Source organism: Corvus kubaryi, unplaced genomic scaffold (assembly GCF_017639235.1).
Source record: "Corvus kubaryi isolate FWS band 111438036 unplaced genomic scaffold, C.kubaryi_AGA036_p1.0 37397, whole genome shotgun sequence".
NCBI lineage: Eukaryota > Metazoa > Chordata > Aves > Passeriformes > Corvidae > Corvus > Corvus kubaryi.
The window spans coordinates 12,369,942-12,393,222 of record NW_024581136.1 but is presented as its reverse complement, the minus strand read 5'-3'; the positions used below and the strand labels follow the sequence as shown (position 1 = coordinate 12,393,222).

Here is a 23,281-nt window from a genome sequence, read left to right as displayed (position 1 = left end):
AGATGCAGGGAGAAGAGGATGTGCAGTGCTGGCAGGAAATCCTGCCCTGACCACGGTGCTGTAGTGCGAGGCAAGGCAGTGTCCTGTCCCAGGGTGCCATGGGCAGCGCTGAGCATTGGACCTGGGACAATGGTGAGTATGGGGAGCACCTGGGGTCACTCGTGAACCGAGCACTCTGCTCTCTGCCCAGGCTTTCTTGAGCAATAAATCCACGGATGCAGACTAAAACTCTGCTCCTTGCTCAGCCCTTGCCAGGAATGTACCAACCCTTGTGGACTGTGCCCCAAACAGGCAGAGCTGGGGAGGACAAGGCCTCCCCTCACCCGCATTCCATCATCTCCTTCACCCCAGTGCCTCCAGTGCTGGTCCAAGGAGAGAACCAGGAGCCACAGCCAACTGGGGAAGCAGGCACGGGGCAGCACCTCAGGAGGTGACCACCACTGTGAACCTTTGCACGACGGATGGAGACAACCTGTGTTTTATTGCATCCCTTGGTCCTGTCCACACTGGGACTCAGCCAGAGTCTGTCAGCCTCCCACTATGAGGGCAGCTATGCAGAGGGCCAGGAGGGCAAGCAGGGGCTGTGGGGAGCACTGTGTACCATGGGAGGCCCTGCGGGCTGCCCTGCACCCGGGCTCTGTGGCATAGGGCTCGAGGCAGGCGGCGTAGGCCATGGCGTGGGCGATGTAGTGCTGCTCCTGCACCCCGTGGAAGAGGTGGGCCATGGGGCCCTGGGCCAGCACCACCACGTCCTCCCCACTGTGAGTCTCTGTCTCCAAGGGCACAGCTGCCTGCTGCCTGTAGTCCTTGTCCTCTGCAGGGGGAAGACAAGAAATGGGGCTGGGGGTCTGGCTCCCTGACACGTCACAGAGGTGGGGGGACAGCTCCCATCACTCCTGCGTCAGTGTGATTTCTGCCCAAGTGACTCCTGAGCCTCACAGTGGCATCAGGACCCTGTGTGGCCCCTGTGGCCATGCCAGTGGGATGTTGTCCCCAGCCACCCTGTGCCTCCACCTAATCCCCAGCAGACTCACTGGGAATCTGTCCCCAGCCACCCTGTGGCTCTGCCACATCCCCAGCAGACTCGTACCTGCAGCAGGGAGGCTGGCAGCTGGACGGGCCCCGTCACGGATGCTGTAGCCAGGACCATTGCCATAGAGGATGCTGGTGTAAGCTCGCTTGTCCTTGGCTTTCTTGGGGGCCAGCCCTGGCACAGAGAAAGACATTGTCACCCCCTATCCCAGCTGGGTACCTCTCCCCAGCTCCCTGCCTGGGCCAGCTCAGCCTCCCATGGCAGCAACAGAGTGAGGTGGGAGGAGGGATGTTCACTGCCCCTCCCCAAGACCCACCGAAGATGGAGTTGCCACGTGGTGTGCTGCCCCCAAAGGTGAAGACATGGGAGTGATCGGCCGTCACCACGGTCAGAGTGTCAGTGGGGGAGGTGAGCTCGCCCGCCCGTGCCACCGCCCGGTCCAGCATTACAGCCTCCATCAGCGCCTGCTTGGCCCGGCCACTGTGGTGGCCATGGTCGATTCTGCCACCTGCACGGGGAATGTGGCCATCATCCTCTCTCCAGTCCCCTCGGGTGGCCACCTGCTCCCAGGACGCACATCCCACCCCAGCCCCAGCCACAGTGCCCCCCTGGAGCTACTCATCTTCCACAAAGAGGAAGAAGCCATTGGGGTTCCTGCGCAGGATGCGGACGGCCTTTTCTGTCATCTCCACGATGGAGGGGTCCGTGGATGTGTTGCGGTTCAGCTCGTACCTCATGTCCTTGGGCTCAAAGAGGCCTGGGGGAGGAGGTTGAGAGGGTCCATGCCATGCTTTGTGCCCCTGCTGACACCTCCAGAGAGGGGAGGAGGAGGAGGAAGGATTGCCATTGGTGCAGGCAGTGATGCTCCTACCCATAAGGTGGCTCACAGAGTCATCTTCAACCGCATCCAGGCCCTTCTTGTCCCAGACATAGCGGGCACCCTGTCAGCAAGAGCTGAGCCAGTGACAATGGCACACACCCTGTGCCTGGAGTCACATTCCCTCTTCCCTGGCACACTACCTGCTTGGCACTCAGCCACTCAGCAATCAAGTCCCGGCCGTCCTTCCTGGTGCCATTTTGATCCGGGTCCTCTGGGTACTCGGGGTCCGGAGTCTGCTTGGGGGTCATGTACATCCTCCCGCCGCCCAGGATCACCTGCCGGGGAGCTCAGCAGACCCTCCCAGTGCTCCCAGTGCCCCCTCCCTCCCGCTCCCGCCCCCCAGCTCACGTTGATGTCGGTGTTGTGCACCAGCTGGTAGGCGATGTCCTTGCAGCCGTCCCGCAGGGCCTCCCTGGGCATGTTGGCATCAGCATACCAGCCCCGGCTGGCCGAGTGCGCATAGGCTGCCCCGGGGGACGCGTGCTGCACCCGCGTGGTCGTCACGATGCCCACAGACTTGCCTGCAGCATGGGCAAGGGTTTACAGGGAGTCCATCAAGCTCTGTACAGCACAGGATGGCCATGCCAGGCTCTCTGACAGGGCTTCTGGCTGCCCCGTACCTGCCAGCCTGGCCCGGTGCAGGATGGAGTCCACCTCATTGCCAAAGGTGGTGCGGCATTTTCCATAGACGGCCGCCCCGCTCAGTCCCAGAGTCTTGGCGTTGGCCTTCACCCCACAGAGGTAGGCGGTGCCCGTGCCAGCGCTGTCAGGCACCTGCCGGTCGATGGTGTAGGTCTGGAAGCAAGACAGGTGCAGTGGAGTTTCAAGCAGGGGCAGCAGGAGTGTCCCACCGGGCACTGCCCCACTCACCTTGGCCAGGGCCATGTGGGGAAAGGTCTCCATGGCCAAGACATTCTCCTCGCCCAAGCCACCGGACAGCTGCCCCTTGTAGATCCGAGCCGCTGACATGGTGGACAGCCCCATGCCTGTGAGCATGTCCGAGTCACGGGGTGGCAGGGGGCCGGGATGAGGGACAGCCCTGCCCTCCTCAGGCACTGCCCGAGGGCTTGCCCCAGCCCCAGCCCCATCTTCTCAGCAGGCACATTCCCCGGCTGTTAGGGAGCTGCAGGGCGTGGCAGTGACCCGGGGCACTCACCATCACCCATGAAGAGGATGATGTTTTTGGCCCGCTGTGCCGCTGGCTGCAAGGCCAGGGCCAACTCCAGCCTCCTCCTGGCCTCTTTATTCCAGTAGCCCGGGGTCTTCTCAGCATCTGGAGGTGAGAGCACAGCTGGGAGCCTCCAGGGGTCCAGCATTGCCATCTCTACCCAAGGTGAATTGAGCTGCTGTAAACCCCCTGCATGGGGGACCAGAAATCCCCTGGAGATCAGCATGGTCTTTTGCAGCCCAGCATTGCTAAGAAACCACCTGCAGAGGGGAAACTGAGGCATGGTTTTGCAGGGAAGTTCCTTGTGCCTCTTGGCAGTGGATGAGGAGCCAGAGGATCAACCACAGCGAGTGTGCAATGGCTGGGTAACTACAGCTGGCTGTGGCTATTGGGGCACTTCATCCAAAGTCAGGGATGGGGGTTGGGAGCAGCAGGGATGGGGGGCAGGGCCTGCTTTGGCGGGGGGGCTGTGGTCTCAGACCCCCCTGAGGTGGCTGTGAGGGCTCCCCTTCACTGGTATCTCATGGGGAGGTGACATGGTCCCTGGAGACCCCCAGGGAAGTGACACCAGCCCCAGCATCCCCCACCAGAGGCTCTTACCCCACTGTCCCACATGTCCCCTGTCACTGGAGGCTGCAGTGGAGAGCTGGGCGAGGAAGCAGAGGAGAAGGCAGGTTCCAGGGGAAAGCGGCTGCCCCATGCTGCCCACCCTGGCTCCCTCCTGGAATGCTGCCTTTGTCCAGGGTGAGGGGACAGCCCTTTATGGCTCTTCCCTGTCCCGTGAGACGATGGGCTGATAACATTCACCACAGACTATCTCCCAGCCCTCCAAGGGCCCTCCCAATGCCCCCAGCCCCCTCCCCCTGGGGCCATCCCTTCCCCCACCAGCAAGGCAGGACCTCCAGCCTGTCCCTGAGGACCAGGGCACCTCTGGGCCCCAGCTCCCATGGGGGCGGTTTCCTGCAGGACCCCAGGGAGTGGGAGGGAGGGCACAGGGCAAAGGGCTGTTTTTGCAGACAGGCTGAGCTGGGCCAGGCTGGATTTGCCTGGTTTCCCCTGAGACAAACCTGAGGAGGGGACTCTGGGCTGAGGGGTAGGGGGTGGACATCTTGGCTTTGGTGTCAGTGTCCTCTGGTCCGTCCCAGCAGACAGAGTTACACGCTGCCTGTCAGCTCCTGGGACGGCTGGTGCCTGACAGGCTGGGTGCCCTGGGGCAGCCCATGCCAGCACACCTGCACAGTGGGGTACCTGCTGTGGGCAGGGAACAGCCCCATGTCACCAGCATTGGGTGACATCCACCTGTGATTGCACCAGGCCACCTGGAAGGACACTACAGGAGCACAACCCCTGGAGACTACAGGTGTCCTTGATGGCTTCACCAGCCCCTGGGAACTGTCTTGTACCCCGCCCTAATCCCCCATCCTGATCCAGGCACTCGGGGTTTGGCCAGCTCCTGCAAAGGGCTGATGTGGTGGTGCTGGGGCCACGCTGTCACCACTGATGGGGCACAGTGATGCAGGGCTCCCTCCCTGCCTGGCACAATGGATTCATTCCTTCTTGCCAGATGTCAATCCCTTCACCAACCACTGCCTGTGATGATGTGGAGACGCACAGGGACTTCTCATGAAGTTGGAGGGACTGAGGGAATACCTGCTGGATCAGGACCTGGGAACATCTGTTCTGATTTCACATCTGGCCAAGCATATCTGAGGCTGGGACAGGCAGTGAGGCCGCTTGGATTTCATAGTGCCTGGGAAGTGGCAGGGGGCTGCCTGGGAGATGAGTTACTGCTGGGATCCCCCAGCTGGGGGGAACATGCAGGGCACAAAATAAAACCCGTGCGAGCTCCACACACAGCTGCTGACCCGGCTTTTATTACATGACACACAACCCTGCAAGAAACCCTCCTGCACAGCCCCATGGCTGCATCCCACTGCATCCACATCCCACCTGGGATGGTGGAGCCAGCCCCTCTCCACTCCTGGGGACATGTATCCCCTCTCAGCCTTCACCACGGGCACTGAAGCTGGGGATGGACACCACTGCCTTAAAAAAAACATTAAGAAAGCATAAAGCTAAAAATTCCCGAGAGTAGAAATGTTCTGCCTGGGGCAGGCTCAAGCCCCGCTCCCAGCTGGAGTTAAAATCCAAACCACAAATAAAACCACAATGGTTTTAAAACTCAAAACCCCAAAGTCCTTGTGGGTCCCTTCTGTCTCCAGTGGGTGCCAGTGCAGGGCCTGGGAGGTGAGGGAGCATCACGAGTGGGGAGCCCACGGAGCCAGGGCTCTCACTTGTCTGAGCTTGGCCTCTTGAGCAGGGCACTGTACTTGAGGGGGCCACCATCTGCCGTCAGTACCACTTCCACCAGTGTGAAAATGGTGATCACCTTCAGCAAGGGAGAGAAAGAGAGAAAAGAGGGTTTTAAGGCAGCTTGGCATCACACCAAGATTTGCTTAGAGCTGTGCTGGCTTTTGCTGCCTCCACCAGTGCACCCACAAGGAAGCAAGGAATGGGGCAGGATGGATTCAGATAGCTCTGCTGGCATCCAGGGTGCTCCTGGGGCTGAAGGCAGCATCCTCAAGGCAACACCATGGGCTCTGACACCAGCCAGGGAACCCAAATCAACCTAAAAGAGCCTCCCAAAACATCCTCACTTATCCCAGCCTCATCAGGCCCCCACTTGCTCTCCACACAGTCTAGGAAGGATTGTGGGCATTTGTGCCCTTGGCTTTCGGTCCCAACCTCCCCTCAAGGCCCCCCATGCCTTCCTTCCCTCTCCAGCCAAAGAACCACATCATCCCTTAATGGAGCTTGGCCAAGAGCCAACGTCGGGCTGCGGCAGAAGGGTTTTCCACATGACGTTGAGCATTTCATCAGCATCCCACAAGGAGGGAACAATCTGCCTGTGCTCCCACAGAGAGAGGAGACCCAGGAAGGGAGCACAATGGATGAGAGGTGCAAGGAAATGAAGACCCCAGAAAATCAATTCCTCCTGTTCAGCAACGGTGCTGCTGCTGCCACCTCCCTGCTCCTCTGACCCCAGCTCTTCCTGCGATTGTATGGATTAGAAATGGAAAGTATTGATCTGGTCTGTCCTTGAAGGCACAGTTAAGGGGCTGGCTGGGACATTGGGAAGGGCTTTCCTGGGGTCATGCCCAGACATTTGGGGACTTTGCTTGCTGGAGCCTGTCCCCAAGCCCTGTGGTGTAGCAGGGCTCGCTGGGGCCATCTGCTCAGGGCTGGCCCCAGGAGAAGCAGGCACAGAGCTGCCGGCGTAACCTTGTCCAACACTTCCCAGCTCATCCAGCGCTGGCTGCTCCAGATCAATCACTCAGAACACGAAAATCTCATTGAGACTTAAATGCACCAAAGTGGCCAGTGAGGAGCGACCTGCAGGAAAATCCTATCACAAGTGGCTGCCCAGAGAGCTGTGGGCTACTGAGCACCAGCCCCTGCCCACCCCAGCTGGCTGCAGTGCAGGGGGTGGTGGTCATGGGGCAGCCCCCCAATCTGGGGGAATCAAAGGGGGAATATCAGCATTCTCCACTGCTTCATCCCTTTGCTGAACTGCCATGAAACTGCACAATTTCACATCAAATCCCCTGAGTCTTAGATCCACTTCTTACTTCACCCCTCAGTAATGCCCACTGAGGCCCTGGTAATCCCCTGGAGGTCAGAGAGAAATGGGGGCAACACCTCCCCTCCATGGCAGGGCCAAACAGCCCAGACCCCAGCACAGCTTCTCACTCACAGCCTTCCCTGATGTTCCCACTGCCTGGCCAGGCTCAGCTAAACCTGGAAGCAGAGGCCAAGCACTGGGGTCAGGTGGGGAGCTGGGGTGCTTGGTGCTGTGGGGTGACATCTACCAGAGCTCAGCATGGCCCATAGGGATCTGGCTCATCCCAGGACCGAAGATTTATAAACTCAGGGATCTGCTGGCTCAGAAGATTTCTCAGAGCCTGATCCCATGGGAGAGCTCCGGTGTTTTCTTAGGAGGTGTGGAGGGTTCGTGGAGGAGTTTCCTCTACCAGCTGTTTGCTTAACCAAAATGGGCCCTGCTCATGCTGGGGCATCATTTTTCATCAGCTCCCTGCTAGAGTGTAAGTGATCCCTGCTCCTGTAGGAAAGGAGGAACTGAGGCCATTCCGGGCTGCATCCATGGGGCTTCTCTGAGCCAAGCTGAGACAGGAAAGCTCAGCTTCAAAGGGAGGGAGGCCTGCAGAAATGTCTGCAGAGTTGGATCCAGCTCTGATCACAACATCCACCCTGGGAAGGGAAGGACTCTCCAGGACACAGATCACACCAGATGGGAAGGTCAGCCCACTCTGTGTCAGGATCCCCAGCTGGGCAAGGATGGGATGTGCTGAGCTTGGATGGAATTGGGGCTCAAGTGCAGAGCCCCTGGGATGGTGCAGGGAGAGGCTGGGATTCAGCCCTTCAGGCAGGGATCACAGCAGTCAACACAGCTGGGGTTTTATAGCCATGCCAGACAAAAGCTGGCAAAGAAGCACCACTTAATCAAGCCAGACAAATGCGATTGCTCCCTTTGATTGAGTTACCAAGTTAATAGATGACAGGGACACAAGAGAGAGATTTCTAGATGCTGTTAAACCATTTGACACTGCATCTCAGGAAGTCTGATTTAAAAAATTTCTCCTAATTGAGGCTCAACCCTGCCACAGGGATGGAAACCCCAAGAAAAGGCTATGTCAGGGGCAAAGAATACCAGGATGGGGGGGAAGGGTCTAGACAGGAGCTGCCTTAGGCCTGATCTTACTTAACATCTTAATTGATGATCTAGAAGGAGGAAGTAAACAGCATGTTAATTCAATTTCTGGAGGAAACTGAACCGGGAAGCAGGGCACGCAGCAGGCAGGGCAGAGACTGAAGGCTGCGGAGGGGTCAGATTGTGAGGGCAGCGATGGGATGGGACTGGGCTGGATGGCAGAGGAAGTTGAGGCTGAAGTTGGACTCACTGGGAAAGGGACACAGAGGGACAGCAGGACCTGTCACCCTGCAAGGCAAGACCTGCCTCCTGGACCTGTCCCTGCAGACATCACAGGATCCACATGCTGCAAACAGCCTCCATGCCAGCCCATGGTGTTGTGAGCCTGTTCCATGCTGTGGGGGTCTTACCTGGGGCACAGATTCCTCCTCCAGCTCCTCTGGTTCCCACAAGAGTGTCAGCTCTGGCTTCTTCCCCACCTTCTGGTAGCGGAAGTCCACCAAGGGCAGCGCCTGCAGGCAGGGAAGAGCGTTGGGAGCATGTCCCCCAGCAGCTCTCCTCCTCCACCTTGCCTGTGGATGGGGCTGACGCTGTTTTTGCCCAGCACGCTGCCTCTGCAGCTCTTTAACAACTGGGATGCAGCAGCCCGTGAGCCTGAGCCTAGTGCGTAAATCAGGGGCTGCTGTGATACACCACCGGCCCATATATCACGCTCTATGTCCTGTTTAAAGATGTCATTGCCAGCCATATAACCAGGTTATTAAGAGAGGATGCTGTCACCAACTGCAGGTGCTGGCCCACAGCGCTGCTGTCACAGCCCCAGATAAACTGTCTGATTAAATGAAATGAAAACCAGCCTTGCTCCCTTTCCTTGCTTCAGATCCATGCTTATCTCTGTTCCTCTGAATCTGGCTTTATTCCCTTTTACCTGGGCTAGATCAACCCCAGCACATCACAGGGAGAAGCTGGTCCTCAGAGACTGGGCTGATCCAGACCCCCCCAGTCCCTTGTGCCTGCCTGGGCTGAGGGATGGAAGGGAAACTCCAGGAAGGTTCCCTCCCCTCTGGCTGGCCCAGCTCGGGCACAGCTCCGCCAGTTGCAGGGCTGGCACAAAAAGGTACCAGGACAGCCACTGCCTGCAGTGATGCCAGGCTGCTGCAGCCCTCTCTGGCAAGGCAGTGTTGGTACTGTCTCACACTGGTAAGGTACTTACATTGCAGTAGATGCGCTTCTGGACTCCAAACTTCAGCACCAGGACATCAAAAGCCTTGCTCAGGACACCCATCACCATGGCTTCTGACTCCAGAGGACCACATTCCTGTCAAGAGACAGGGCTGTCACTACACAGTAGCTCTCATCCAGCAATCCCCAAACAGTGTCTCCAGGTCCTGGAATCCAGCAGTGGTGGTTGCTGAGTGTGTCCTCTCACTGTCTGTCTTTCCTAAAGCCAAGTGGGCAGACACAGCCCCCTTCCCAGTGGCATCTAGGCTGGGCCTTCCCAGAGAAATCCAGAGATGCCTCGGGAGAAGATAGCCTCGGGTCTTACCCTGACAAAGACGGAGAAGAAGAGGTCAGCGCTGAGCTCCTGCACCCTCTTGGAAGCCATCTTCCGGTCATTGCAGTGATCTGCCTGCTTTTGGATGGCCTCTTTCTCCATCTTGAGGGGAGCTCTGGCACCTGCAAAGGGGACGAGTGACAATGACATGCCCATGTGCTCTCCTGCTACAGAGCCATGCCATGGCCCCTGTCCCCCAGTGCCCAGCCCATGCAGGGGAGCAGCACACACCGAGCGAGGCGGAGAGCAGGCGGTGCACGATGATGTCGGCGTAGCGGCGGATGGGAGAGGTGAAGTGAGTGTAGAACGGCACATTCAGGGCGTAGTGGTGAAAAAGGGTCTCGTCCTCCAGGACACCGGTGCAGAAGTAGAGAGCCATCTGAAGGGGGGGAGAAACGAGGGGAGGTGTGAGCAAGGGTGGTGCCGTGACGCTGGAGGGGTCTGGCTCTGTGGACACAGTGCCAGCAGCCAATGGCCCTTTGATGATGTCCTGTCTGCTGCTCAGTTTGAGCTGTGCAGGGACGAGGCAGGCACTGCAGAAACTGAGCACGGAATAAAAGAGAGCTCTGACTGCCAGCTGTCCCTGCCTGGCCCCAAGGACTGCATCAACTTTCACATCACCCATGGGTCTAAGCAGCTTCCTGCTTCTGCTCAGGCCCTGGGGCTCATTTGCCATCCTCCCATCTTCCAGGGGAGAGTCCAGCTGAGATGTTCTCCCACCAAGGGGCCTCACAGAGCAGCTCCCATGCTGGCTCTTTGGTTCTGGGTCTGGCTGCAGGCTTTACACACTCATTGTGCATGCTTGGAGAGCACTGGGAGCTGGGATGAGTGGCTTCCAAGGAGGAAGAGAGAGCCCTGCTGTGATCCCTGCTGCTCCATCCCACCGTGACAGCTGGGGAGCCAAGTGGCTGAACTGCCCATCTAAACCAACACCAGGGCAACAGCGGCACCACTGCTCAGCAGCCTCTTCAGCAGGAACCTCTCCTGTGTCATCCCACAGGTTACAGCTTTTATTTTCACATCTGTGAAACACCAGCTCTCAGGGCTGGGAAAACACCGGGGGCCGAGCCCAGGCGGGGAGGGGAGGCTCTGCAGGTCAGGGGGGTGGCGGCGGGGTCACAGCACAGTGGCGATTGAATGAACCCATTTAAAAATAAGAGCAAGTGATTTAAAAAAAACAGGAGTAGCCAGCTCTGATTACAGAGTCGTCCTGGGATCCTTGGTTTGGGCAGCTGTATCCTCCGCTCTCCAGGCCAGTGGTGCAGCCAGCTCCTGCTGAGCAGCAACGCACTGATCCGGGCAAGTAAATAGAGCAGGTTAAAAAAAGCAGCATCAGTCCCAGTCTTATTATGAGACCTAAGAGCTGGGATAGGAGCTGTGGTGGCTGCCAATTTCCACAACCCAGAATTAAATTGTTTCTGATGGACTCCACGAAGTACGGTCTCCACTCAATTAGCTCGGCTCCCACCGAATGCGGCTGGGCAGGGAGACATGCTGAGCTCCAGAGGCTGCTGCAGGAGGGGATGAGTGCCCTTGTGCTGACAGACAGCATGAAACCACAGGGAGCTTCCAGGCATTTGTGCCAGGCTTCTGGGCAGAAGGGAGGAAGGTCCCTACAATGCCAGGCACTCAGAAAGCAGAGCACCAGTCAAAGTGCTCTGAGAAAGACACTGGGAAGGGCCCATCCCTGCCCTATGCCTAGCAGTGTTTCAAGTTATGCCCCACCTTGTTTAAAATTAGAAAAGATGCTGAAGGCCCTTTGCTGCTTGCTGTTGCCTGGAGCACTTTGTCTTGATGGATGTGCTGGCCATTGTGGGGTCCAGCACCATTTTGGACACCCTTTTGGCAGCTTATGACCCTCACTGACATTTGCAGCAGCTTGGGTATCACAAGAAAAATACTCCCCTAGGCCACGGAAGGGTTACACCCTGCAGGGAGCCCCGCCTGACACATATCTGACACCCGTCCTCTCCACCGTGACAGCACAACCCGGTGACATCAGCCTGGCATGAAGCAGATGTTTTCTCATTAACAGATTTGACTCACAAGTGGTCTCAAATCCCCAGGGTTTGCTGCAATCCCTGGAGAACTGCGAGGAGACAGGAAATAAATCAGCCCCAGCCAACCAGGGGCAGCTTTGCTCTCACGGACAGATTGAATCCCCGAGTGACTGAGCCCCTGAAAAATGGTGTGTCGCTGCTCCTTCATCTGTTACAAGGCTCCTGGCATGCCAATCCAGGCATTCCCTCAGGCACACGCATTACCAGTTGCTTCCCAATTCCCTCCTCCTCCAAGAGGCTGATGTCTTGACCACCAGTACGCAGTGAAGAGGGAAGACACAGACTTGGCACGACCAGGGGTTAAACCTGTGGACAGGTTGTTTAGGCTGATTTAGCTGCAGCCTTGTCCCTGAAACATCAGCTTTATCACTGGGAGCTGGGACGTATGCAGGGATACAGGTGACTTCCCACTGCCCCGACCAGACGGGCTCGCTGCACCATCTGTCAGGGCAATGGCCCAGCCCTCGCCACCGGCCTGGGCCCCTCAGTGGCTGTGCTCTGCAGCTGCCAACACTCAAATCTGTCCTCTGCCCCATGAGGGACTGCAACATCCAGCAGGATGGGGCTGATTCTCCCATCTGCTCTCATGCTGGTGGCAGACAGCAAAAAATATACTCCTCACAGGGAAAGCTCATTCCTCCTGGAAGCTGTTTGCCCCTTTCCGAGGGGGTTTGCCTATAATGGGAGTGTGCCAGGCAACAGGTTTGCCACATATGAGTGGACTGCACAGCACACCTGAACACACAGGCACCTTTGTCTTCTGATGATGGAATGAGGCTAGATCCTGCCAAAATAATGTCTCATGGAATATCTCCTTTAAAAGCGCCTCTTTGTCTGGTGTGTACTCTGCAGAAGACTTCATCCCCAAAACCTTGATACCTCTTTCATGTAATGATCTAACATGTATTCACAGGGCTAAACCTTAATGAGAGCCACTGTGAGGTATCTGAAGGCACTCCCACCACTTCTCCAACCACAGTCTCAGGACACCACAAAGGCAAGATCTCAGCAAGCCAGTGGGTCCCCAAAAGCCCATGTCCCCCTTGGTGCCACTGCAGAACCCAGTTACTTTCTCCTTGCTCATCCACCCTGGCCAGCAGCCAGGCTTGTTTCACGTACTGCTACTGGCAAAGCCCAGGCTTGTGCCACAGTCAGCATGACCAGAGAGGGACTCAAAGGAATTTGTGTCACCAGTGCACCTTCCGCCAGAAAAGGAGGATGTGAGAGATGAGACCAGGATAACCCAAAGCAGGACACGGGATCTGGGACAACACATCCAGCTCCAGAGGACACTCCCTGCTCTTTACAAAGCAGCCCTCCTGAGCTGGACACACATGAGGGGGTGATTTACTAAATGGCCTCATACCCCAGTCCCAGTTGCAAACAAGCATTAAGTCCCAGAAGCAGGACTTCAGGCAACTGCTAATGAGTAAATGAAGCAAATAAGCTAATTAGAAGAGTGACAGTCAAATGAGTGACGTTGGGAAGATGATTCATTCCTGCAGTGATAAGCAGGCCACAGCAGAGAGATAATTTCAGGAATGTGCCCCTTCTCCCTATTGGGTAGGACTTTCCTCAGAAGACGTTGTGCTGTGCCTAGCTGCAAATGCAGGTGATGCCTCACAAGAACTTTTTTTGATGGTGATAAACACCCAAATAAGTGTCCTGAGCTACAAATGCACCAAACATGACAACTGGTGTGAGCAGCACAAGTCTCCATTGCAGAGACTGTCAAAGAAAGCCACCTGGGCTGGAGGGAGACCGAAGGGTTTCCAGAACTTTCCTGCTTCCAAGAGCAGGTACCAGACTGTGCTTATGGCCAGTTCCACACCCCTACTCTTAATTCCTTCTTTGGACCAGTTGGGATATCACAATGTGAAGGAATGGCACAAACACGAACCATGGAGCTCACCACCAGCTCCTCACAGGGTCCTTGTGAGTCTCCTAACAGCCCTCAGACAACTTCAAGGGTGAAATATCCCAACAGGGACACTGTAAGCAGTGAGGAAAGACTCAGCCTGACCTTGCCACCCAGTGAAGCTTTGTTGCTCAAGGGATACTCCCACGGCCAGCTGCACAGGGCTGGAGGCACTGGACGAAGCCGCTGGCAGCTCTGGAACACCACGTTCAGTGTTCATTCACTCCCTCTGTGTGCAACAACCAGCTTGGTAACGCAGAAGGGGTGAGAACTGAAGATGGAGCCACAGCAGAAAAGCTACAAGCAGACATGGCCGACAGCACAGCGCTGTTCTCACCTGCATGGGCCTGGAGAACATGTAAGTCAGCACTTCTTTCCTTGCTCTGGAATATTGGTCAGCACCAAATGTTTCACTTAAGCTTTTCTGGAGGAGAAAAGAGAGAGCATTCAGTGTTGGCATGTTATGGTGGTAAAGGGACCCAGGCAGATCTCACTGGTGCTAACAGCAGCCTGTCAAAGCCAAATTCCCCTTTTTCCTGCAAATCCCCTTGTAAGCCAAAAGGTGCACATGAAATTGGGCTTTGCCCAGCAGCCCAAGTAGGACTGCACACACGGTCCTGAGCACCGGCTCTCCTCTGGGGGTCAATGGCAGGGAGCACCTGGGGCATGGGGACTGCTGGCTCTGTCCCCAGTTGTGCAGCGTGAGAGAGAGCCCGTAAACTCTCTCCTGACCTGTGCCTGGCTCCCATCCAGCTTCTGAGAGCTTCAGCACAGGGACTAATGGGACTCTGGGGAGACATGGATATGGGAGGTCACTGCCTGGGGCTAGCAGTGAGGAAGGGCTGGAGGGTTCAAAGTACAGGAGAAGAGCTGAGTGAGCAGCCTTGCATCTGCTGACATAGGCTGGGCACAGCCAGCAAATGGGGAAAGCAGTCCCAGCTGATGGAGGGGCGTGCAGGAGGCCAGCGGGGATGGGATTAACAGAGGATTATCCACAGTCCAGTTGCGGTGAGTAAAGAAAATCCTGGAACCTGCGCTGTGCTATTCAGCTGGAGTTCAGCCTCAGGACACACTCAGCAGAGGAGTGGTTGGATACTTCTTGCACTGGCTGCATCTGACCTTTCCCAGCACTGCTCTCCAGTCCTTCCCAGTCACCCCGCTCCCCACCCTGCCCTCCCTGAGACCTGCAGCAGCCCAGACAGAAACAGCCCCTTGCAGAGCTACTTTCCTTGTGGTATGGATCAAATTCCCTGCCTAGGACCTGCCCAGAGAAGGAAATCTGAGTGTCTCAGTGAGTGCTCTTGCACTGAAACATCCTTCCCATTGCAGAGAGGGCAGCGCAGGGGTCACTTGCAAGGTCCTTCCCACCCTGCTCTAACCTCTGTGCACAACAGCCAGGACAGGCTGGGCCACCCCTGCCCAGCACTAATGGGATCAACAGCGTGTGAGGGAGGTGCTCCGTTTTGGCATAGTTGTCAGCTTTTCCTGGGCAGAGAGGGACAGAGAATAAAGCACACGCTGCCACAAACACACCACCATGTAGCTGCCCACCCGCGGCCCCCATGGCCCTGCCAGGCCAGGGCACTCACATGCAGGGTCCCCGCACTGCTGAAGTCAATGTCGAGGCCGACTTGGTTGCAAAAGTCCATGAGGTCTTTCAGCAGCTTGGTTTGGGGCGGGGGGTGGCGGCGGAGGAAGGCCTGCTTGGGGAAGGAGCGGTAGATCTGATGGGCCACGGCCATGTTTGCCAGCAGCATGAACTCCTCCACCAGCCTGCGGCACGAGAAAAACAACCCCAGGCCCCGGTTAGACAGGGGAGACCCCCTGGAAGCCAAGCCAGTCCACAGTGATGGGAACTAATACGACACAGGGGGACAGGGGAGCAGCTTGCAGTTGCTGTCATAAGCACAGATTAGCTGTGAGACTGCAGCAAATCCCCCCCAAATTCTCACTTTCTAGCGGAGGCTTCCCCAGGGACTGTAAGCTGTCCTGCTGGTGCAGACAAGCAGAAGTCAGTGATAAATTGACAGCTTAAATTAGGATAAAATAATCTCCCTTTAGGTCATTGTATCTCCTGAAACGCTTGACAAGCAAAACAAACGCCATGTGAAAGATAGCACGGAAAACAAACACACATCTCTGTCTTCCTGGGCCAGAGAAAACAGCGTCTCGCTCGCTCCCCCATCCCAAGCTCGACATGTGTGGTCAGGCCCAGCCACCGAGCCAGGCTCCCACCCACAGCACAACACAGCACTGTCCCCAGGCAGGATAAGCCACCAGTGCTGCTCCAGTGGGGCTGCCTTTGGCATCCAGGAGATGCAGGGACTCCACAGGCTCCTCTAGACAACCTGCAGACTGGTGGGGTACTCCAGCTTGGGGTGAGCCCCTCACTTTCCATCTCTGAATGTACATGCATCGCATGGAAACCTCTGGGGCTACACAGTGCTAAGGAAAGCAATCCCAGCACTAGGGATCATTGGTGTGTGTATGGGTTGTGCTACCAGCAGCAGGGCTGTGCCACAGGGACTTGTTTAACTGGGCTTGATAAGCAAGAGATGTGCTCAACTGGGCTTCCTGCTATTTCCTGCATGTATTCCCAGGGCTCCTAACTGGTGCTAATTGCCAAAAAAGATAATAGATTTACAGAAGTAACCTCATCCTCCCAGCAATGCCTGAGTGAGCTGTTGCTGATTATGCCAGCTCAGCCTCATCGCTCCTGCAGGCAAAGCAGTCATTTTGCAGGGCTGGCTGGGGCACCAGGGCTGGAGCTGGCATTCCTGCAGCTCCCAGCCCTGGCCACTGCTGGGGAGACTGGCCAGGTGAGATGTGGAGGATGGTGCACTCCTACAGCAATGATACATTCCCAGCCTGGGAGTACTTGCCAAGAACTTGAAAGAGAAAGGAAATAAAGACAAGCTCAGCGGAGGAATAAGCACCTGACAGTGATAATCAGCAGTAGAAATATTAGTCTTTAATGGGAAAGAGCTCCCTTATTAAGAGCCCTGTGGATTCTCGCAGAAGGTTTTGTGCCAGAGGCCAACACTTCAGGCCCCACAGGGAGGGCAGGAGGAACATCCTGGCCCAGGGGCAGTGTGGGCAGGACGGGAGCAGCACAGCCTAAATGGGAATGGGCTGCCCGCCCTGTCCCCTGGAACACCTGCCCATGGGGATATGCTACCAGAGGCCACGGGCTGGGTCGGGGGTGGGCAATGCCCTGTGACCCGAGCAGGATCAGGACACACTCCTGAGGGGCCACTTCCAAGAGGGTTGAGCCAGGCTCTTGCTGTTCCTGTGCAGCTGAACCGGCAGATGGCAACCTCGGTCCCTCTATGGCCAGCGGCTCCAGGGGGTGAGGGACAGTGTGGCCCCGGGGCACCGGGCACCCCGGCCGTGGGACAGCCAGTGGCAGCCAGGGGGCTACGGCCCGGCCATGCCCATCTCCTGAGAGAGGGTGACACACCACTCTCACACCAGCGGCACGGGAGGGACAGTGGCCTGAGGACAGGTGTGAGGCTGTGCCAGCCCATGCTCACACCTGGGAAGCCCTTTCTGCCCGAGCCAGGTCACAGCGAGGCACGGAAAACAGGGCAGACTGCAAAAGGCAGTGCCTCTCCTTCCCATGGGCTTTGGTGCCAGGAAAGAGGGAGACATTTCCAGCATTAGCCTCAGCTACACAGATGCACACTCAGGCGAAGGTTGGCCATGGAGTCCCAGCATCTCCCTTGAACTGTGGCCTCTATGGAAGGAGATGCAAGCCCGTTTTTAAGGACAAAGCAATAAATACCTGTGAACAAAACCTCCTCTTTGTCACAGGCAACACGTGCTCATTGCACATCCCAGAGATGAACACTGAAAGCAAATGCTGCAGCAGACCCTGCCATTCCTGTTCCTGCTGTGCACTGAAGTGTGAAGTCTTCATCTCTTATCTACAGTGACACTTCTGGCTGGATGCAATTTCTACCTGATTATTAAGTTCTGCATTTTGTTTTACCATTCTGCGGCCTGGGCTTTTACAATTTCCTGGAGATATCCTCATTCTGATGTTGTAGGTACTGAATGGAAGCTCATACCTGAGCACCCTCCTGCCAGGGATGCTTTTATTCTTGAAGTAAAACTAACAGCATAAACTACCCATTTTGCTCTGCAAAATCCCATCCTGGGAAGCACCCAGGAGCTTTTCACCCATGACAGGGTGTGCAGGATGTGACTATGGATATTCAGAACTGAAAAACTATTCTTGCTCTCTCACCCAAAGGCAGAGGCAGGCTCTGGGAGATGCATCTGCAGTTCGGGCTTTCAAGGAGCAGGTAACATGGATAAGGCTGGACACTGTCCTGTATTTGGGAGGAAAAGAAGCCCCAGGATCTGATCGGTTGGTTTGTGTCAGCTCAGGTTAACGAACCAGAGTGCCCTGGAAGGCCACAATTCCCTCTGGGCTGAGGTCAAAACTCCCTGCAGGGACAGAAGGTCCTTCCCAGCTCTGGATCTCTGGGGGGGGTGCTCCCCAAATGCACCCTGCTGCAGCAGTCCTGCAAGCTTGAAAGGGAAGAGTGTGGGGCTGCTCCCTAACTCCTAGTCAGATTTGTTCTAAACATCAGGAGTTCAGGGAGAGGAAAGCAGCTTCCAGAAGGCACAAGTCACAGCTGGGGTAATCCAGAGCATGTGAGAGCTTGCCAGGGTCAGAGGGAACAGGCTGGGGACAGTGAAGGAGCTTGCACCTGTGCCTGGAGTTAAGCCACATCACCTCTTCCAGCAGAGCAATGGGGTCCGGGGCTCAGGACACAAGGAGGGAGACAAGATCTGGATGAAACAGCTCAATGTGGTGACCTCACTGCACCTGAAAGGAAAACCTTATTCCCAAGAGGAGCTCATGCTGAGACTGCATGGGATGTTGGTGACTCAAGAGGACGAGCCAGGACTAGGACTGCCCATGATGCTGGCAAGGCTTCAGGTGCTGAGGAGCTGGAGGGCACAGCAAAGCTGCTGCCTTCCTGCCCTCCCCACGTGGCCTTTCAGTTGCACTTCTAGTTCATGTTCTCACCAGGGCTTCAACTCAGCAAACACTACACTGTGGCTTGAAGAAAAGCAATGGATGCTGGGGCTGGTAGGAGCAGAGGACGGCTGGCAGAGCATGGACTCAGCCTAGTGCCTGATGTTGCTGGGAGCTGTGCTGAAGCCCTGCAGGTCAAACGACAAGAGGTTTTGGGGTTTCTGTGGGTTTTTTCTTAAAACAGCCGAACTTGGACTCTGGCTCAGTGTAGCTGGCAGACAGAAGTACAAAGAAAAATATTTCATGGCTAAAAAAACGGAGACAGAAAGACTGGTCCATCTGAATGCGCACTGAATGAATCCCATGTGAAATGCATTCTAACGGCATCGCTACAGTTTCCTCTGGATTAGCTGAGCTATCCTTGGCTCCTGGCTCCATAAAATCCCATAAACAATCTGATCTGAACTTTTGCCCTTTCTGTGCTGATGTGAGGTTTCCTCTGCCATCCCACAGACTGGGCTAGGGGTCAACAGGTGGCTGTCCCTCCCATAGGTGCCTGCCCCTCCCATAGGTGCCTGCAGATCCCAGCTGTCCTGCTAACCACGCCGCAGGAGGAAGCATTTCCAAACCTGTTCCATGCATCATTTAACATGTGCACATGTGAGGGGAAGGAGAGGGAGTGATGGGATGGCTTTTGAGCCATATAACATGTACATCTCCTGTCAGCTCTTTCAACAGTCAGATTTTGCTTATGAGTTATGTGGATGAAACTCATCCTCAGCCTGCCTTATGCAAGAGGTCAGATGGAGTGTATGGCTTACACTCACCTCTGAGTTTCAAATGTGACCAGGGCATGCCAGTGCCTACATCTCACCAACTTCTGGGGAGACTTCAAGCTCCTGAGATGGTCTTAAATGCAAGTCTTGGTGCTTTTCAAAGTATCTTTCATAGTCACAATTTCTGTAGGCCAACAGTCACCTGTGAAACCATCCAGCTGAAGTGGCTTGATGACATCTCAATTACAGCCCCAAATGCAAGCTACTGGGCTGTAACTCCTCTCAGACAGCTCCTTCCAGCACCAAACATCTACGAGATGTGGGAAGAGGAGCTACACATTCAGACCCTTGACCTGCTTTAGTATTAGCATTACTATTTGCTCCACTGAAGGTTAGGTAGACCCTTCTCAATCCCTGGATAGCAACCTTGAAAAACTACTGACGCCCCCAGCAAGTTGTTTGTTTGATGGCAAATAAAAAAATGTTTTCTCATGGCAAATCTCTGCAAAGAGAGGCAGGGCAAGTAAAATGCCTGTTTGGCTGCTTGTCTCCATAGCAATGCAGCTAGGCTGCACAGCAGCCATCGAAGTGCCCACTATCTCTGATTAACTTGACAAATGACATTAGCTAAGCAGGGTTTGCCGAAAGGGAGAGACAAGGAGTACTTTGTGTGCAATCCAGTAAGTGCAGGAAGGAGGCAGGCAGCTTCCTTAAAGCAAAAGGACACTAAAACACCTGCTATTCCACAAGGGTAACAGAACCAGGGACTTCAGAGCAAATGGCAGTGAGGTGGGGCTGGACAGATAAGCACAGCTTTTCCCCCACACTGCCTTCTTCACCTTCATCCCTTCCTGCAAGATGTAACTGATGGGTACATCCAGGTTTTGGAAGAGTTATCACAGCTGAGGTGTGAGAGAGAAACCCAAAACACTACACAGCTCTTTCATGGCAGGGTTCTTGGCTTTTGACAGACTGGAGAAGTTGGTATTTTCTTCACATGTAGCTCATTGTGGAAACCTGCTCCCAAAAGGACAGAGCTGAGCTGTTCTGAACTGGAGTCTGAGCCCCCCTTCCAATGGTGGTACCTCTGGCTGGGTGAACTGCCACCAAGTAATCCCCAGCATCTTTTCAGCAGCTCAGACTAGAGCCAAATGTGACCAACCACTTCTACAAGGGTTACCAAACTTCTTTCTCCTAACCCCTTACAATATCTCATCTGCTCCTCAATCTCATCTCTCCCTCACAGCACTTACTCCCTCCTACAAAAGGAACAAGACTTCTGCTGTTCTAATTTCTTCCCATCTATGCATGGATTTACCATCCCAGCTCAGCATGGGTTTGTGCTTCAACCTGCAGTCAAAGGCCTCTGGTTTCTCAACCTGTACCTATGTGCCTGCCTCAGGTGTGTCCAGCTCCATGCTGCGTCCAAGCAGGGCTCCGACAGTATAGCTTTGAAAGCATCACACTTGAACCAAACAGTGCCATGAGAGGCTGGTGCTGAGAAAGGCAGGCCTGATGTGTTTGTGTGTGTCTGAGAGGGCTCTAAAGACACTGATGGATTCATGCTCCCTTGCTAAGGGCAGTACACTGCTGAGAGCCCGCACTCTTTGCTGGCTTGGAGGGGATAATTGCTACAGCACAATCTCATAACAAACAGAAGATCTACAGCCACCTCCTGCGAATGGGACTCTAAATCCTGCTGCATTCACCCACAAAGTCACCTTCCACAAAAGGCTGCAAATAGTCCTGTTCACATCCAACAGGAGCAGCATCAGCTGAAGGAGAACAGTAAAGAAAAAGCACCATGGCTCAACCAACAAACCCTCTCCAGGGTGTTAAGTCCAAAGACGCTGGATGTGGTATGACTTTTTCTTCTTTTCTTTAAATCGTGTTCATTTATTTTTGATTACAGCTCTTCCATGAAGCAGAGGAACTTGAGAGGTTTCTATAAAAGCTCTTCTAAAACCAACATTAGCTAATCCCACATCTCCTGAGAGCACAGCCAGTGACAGAATCATGCTCTTTGGTGAGTAGCTGGGCTGGCACTTGCAATGGCTCTGTTCCATGCAAAATTATGTAAGAACAGTGTGCTGTTTTCTTGGTGACACTCTGCCTGTCCAACAAACAGGAGCATCTTCAGCCATCCACTCTGGAACAAAACTGCTGCCTGAAGAGCCATGAAAATCAAATCCCCTATTATCCAAAAAAATTGGACTGCAGTGTTACATATGAGCCTTGCAATGTTGGTGTGGAGCTCCTGTTGCCAGTGACAGTTGCCAAAAGACCAAAAGACCTACTTTTTTTTGAAAGAAAAAGTAGTAAAAGGCAAGAATGCTGGCGGTTCATGGCTTGATGAAAGTCATTTGTGCTCCTCTCACAGCTAGCAGTAGCCTCGCACAAAGCATAGCTGAATAATGGAATTACTCCACTTTCTGAGATTGCTCAATTAGCTCTTGGTTAAAACTGCTAACATTGAAACTTGATGAGAATAGCAGCTCTGAGGCAGTTTTAGATTCATTTCTTACTAAGCTAGAATGGCTTTTCCCTATAATGAACTCCCTTTCCGGGGTATAAAGAACGCCCTTTATATTAGCTATGGTGCCTTCCCAGTAATAGATGCCTACAACACAAATGCATGGGGAGGGTTCTCTGAATACAAATGTCACTTATGGACCACTCTCACACCTTGAGGCTGGAAATGCCACAAGACTGCTCTCTTTGCTTTATCCAAATTATCTGTGGTACAGTGGAAAACTGTTTTAAGCTCTCAGTACTGACGCTGGGCTCTTGAAGGCATTTGGCATGATTAGGAATTAACTGCTCAAAGCCTGATGTACTGGTTTGCACGCAGGGATTTAGACCACTAGAAAAACCTCAGCCATTTGCCTGAGTTCCTGTGAAATTATCAACGTCACTTTGCAGCCCTGTTAAATGAAATTGCTGACTTCATCTGGCAGCACAACGTCAGGCCAGACGTCGCAGTGCTAGATGGCACGAGTGGCCACAGAGCCTTTGGCATCTCTTGTCTCTCAGCTCTGTGGGTGGAAAATGCACCCTGCTTGGCCTGGAGCTCCTCACTCTCATCTGTGGTTCATATGGAAGGGATAAAGTCAACACCTGCCTGTCCTACCATCCTCCATCCTGTCTTGATTCAAATGGCATCACTGGACTGAAGTGTCGGTGTTGCAGAGGACGCAGTCACTGCGGGCTGTGCCTCTTCATTAAAGGTTAATGACTGCAGTCTGCTCCTTTTTGTGCAAATTGGTGACAATCTTCAGACTCCTGGCAAGGTGCTGAAGTGCCCCTCTGTGCCAAAACAGAGTCTTCAGCTGCTGTGGGCCAGGGATGAAAGCTTAGACCTGCACCCATGTGCTGGGCCACACACGATGTGGAAGCACAACTTCAGCAGGGCTCCTCATACTCAGCTCCAGTGTTCTCCATAATTTTCTCAGGGCTATCATATCTTTGAGCCCAGGGCAGAGGACTTTACCCTCAGCATCACATACAGAGGGAGATCTCCATCCAGGAATGGCCTTCCTATCTCAAGAAATCCCTTTTTTAATGGGCCCCAAAGAAGCCCATGGAGTGCTGCTCGCTCAGTGTGGGCACACAGCCTCATACACATCCCCTTCTAGGAATGCCTCCAGTCCCCAGGGCTGCGTGGCACTGCCACACTGACCTCGCACCTGTGCTGGGTGTCAGCACTGAAGTGACAGCAACGTTAAAAACCCTCCCTGAATGCACAACCCCTTCACCTTTGTGGGGAAGACAATGTGAAAGAGTTCGCAATCCTTGAGTTTATCTCCAGGAGCTGCGCAGTTTGGAATCCCAGCCCCACTTCCCACAGATCTGTGTCAGATCCATTTTGTCTTTCGAAGGAGCCACCAGCTCACCAAGATCTCATCTCTCAGAGGCAGCTATGATGGCAATGGCCCTGCTCCCACTCTGCAGGGCCACAGGGAAGGGATAAGGATGGATCACTAATGCACAATGCTCATCTAACAGGTCTCATGACAGCGATGGGCTGGCAAGCCTTACATCTGGGAACGCATTAGGATGCTCCCAAGCAAGGGTGCTGCCCAGCCACCCAGGGCCAGAGCAGGGACCTGAGACTTGAGTTTTCTCCAGCCCATGGCAATTCTTGGTGGGTGAATGAGCTCAGAGCCAGGCTG

At 54.9% G+C, this 23,281-nt stretch overlaps 2 protein-coding genes across 6 annotated transcripts in view; both read right to left on the bottom strand.

The window, feature by feature from the left end:
- Positions 1-527: 527 nt before the first annotated feature.
- LOC121670915 (intestinal-type alkaline phosphatase-like) lies at positions 528-4,847 on the bottom strand. 3 transcript variants are annotated; one of them, XM_042041865.1, is made up of 10 exons: positions 3,682-4,847; positions 3,070-3,186; positions 2,534-2,899; positions 2,262-2,434; positions 2,054-2,188; positions 1,905-1,974; positions 1,656-1,790; positions 1,350-1,541; positions 1,091-1,207; positions 528-814 (listed from the first exon to the last, which is right to left on the bottom strand). In XM_042041865.1, exons 1-10 carry the CDS (start codon positions 3,779-3,781, stop codon positions 528-530), a joined length of 1,692 nt encoding a protein of 563 aa, XP_041897799.1. In that variant the 5' UTR covers positions 3,782-4,847. The 3 variants fall into 3 exon arrangements, with proteins under 3 accessions (XP_041897799.1, XP_041897798.1, XP_041897797.1); XM_042041864.1 differs by having other exon boundaries at positions 2,534-2,708; positions 2,784-2,899; positions 3,070-3,770; XM_042041863.1 differs by having other exon boundaries at positions 3,070-3,770.
- Positions 4,848-4,939: 92 nt separating this feature from the next.
- Positions 4,940-23,281, bottom strand: part of DIS3L2 (DIS3 like 3'-5' exoribonuclease 2) — a 184,646-nt gene continuing 166,304 nt past the window's right edge. For all 3 annotated transcript variants that reach the window (XM_042041857.1, XM_042041858.1, XM_042041860.1), the window contains exons 16-22: positions 14,933-15,116; positions 13,681-13,767; positions 9,597-9,744; positions 9,357-9,487; positions 9,024-9,128; positions 8,221-8,322; positions 4,940-5,470 (exon numbers count right to left, since the gene is read on the bottom strand). In XM_042041857.1, the coding sequence (XP_041897791.1) occupies positions 5,372-5,470; positions 8,221-8,322; positions 9,024-9,128; positions 9,357-9,487; positions 9,597-9,744; positions 13,681-13,767; positions 14,933-15,116 (856 nt within the window). In that variant the 3' untranslated portion in view covers positions 4,940-5,371. The remainder of the gene's footprint in view (positions 5,471-8,220; positions 8,323-9,023; positions 9,129-9,356; positions 9,488-9,596; positions 9,745-13,680; positions 13,768-14,932; positions 15,117-23,281) is intronic.

What these genes read in the sequence shown, in the direction of transcription:
- LOC121670915 (XM_042041863.1), bottom strand. Translation starts at nt 3,364, where the DNA reads ATGCCTCAGTTTCCCCTCTGCAGGTGGTTTCTTAGCAATGCTGGGCTG. An exon ending in TGCACAACACCGACATCAAC is followed by an intron (nt 2,189 to 2,261) that starts GTGAGCTGGGGG and finishes GCTCCCCGGCAG; the next exon opens with GTGATCCTGGGCGGCGGGAG. An exon ending in AGTGGCTGAGTGCCAAGCAG is followed by an intron (nt 1,975 to 2,053) that starts GTAGTGTGCCAG and finishes TCTTGCTGACAG; the next exon opens with GGTGCCCGCTATGTCTGGGA.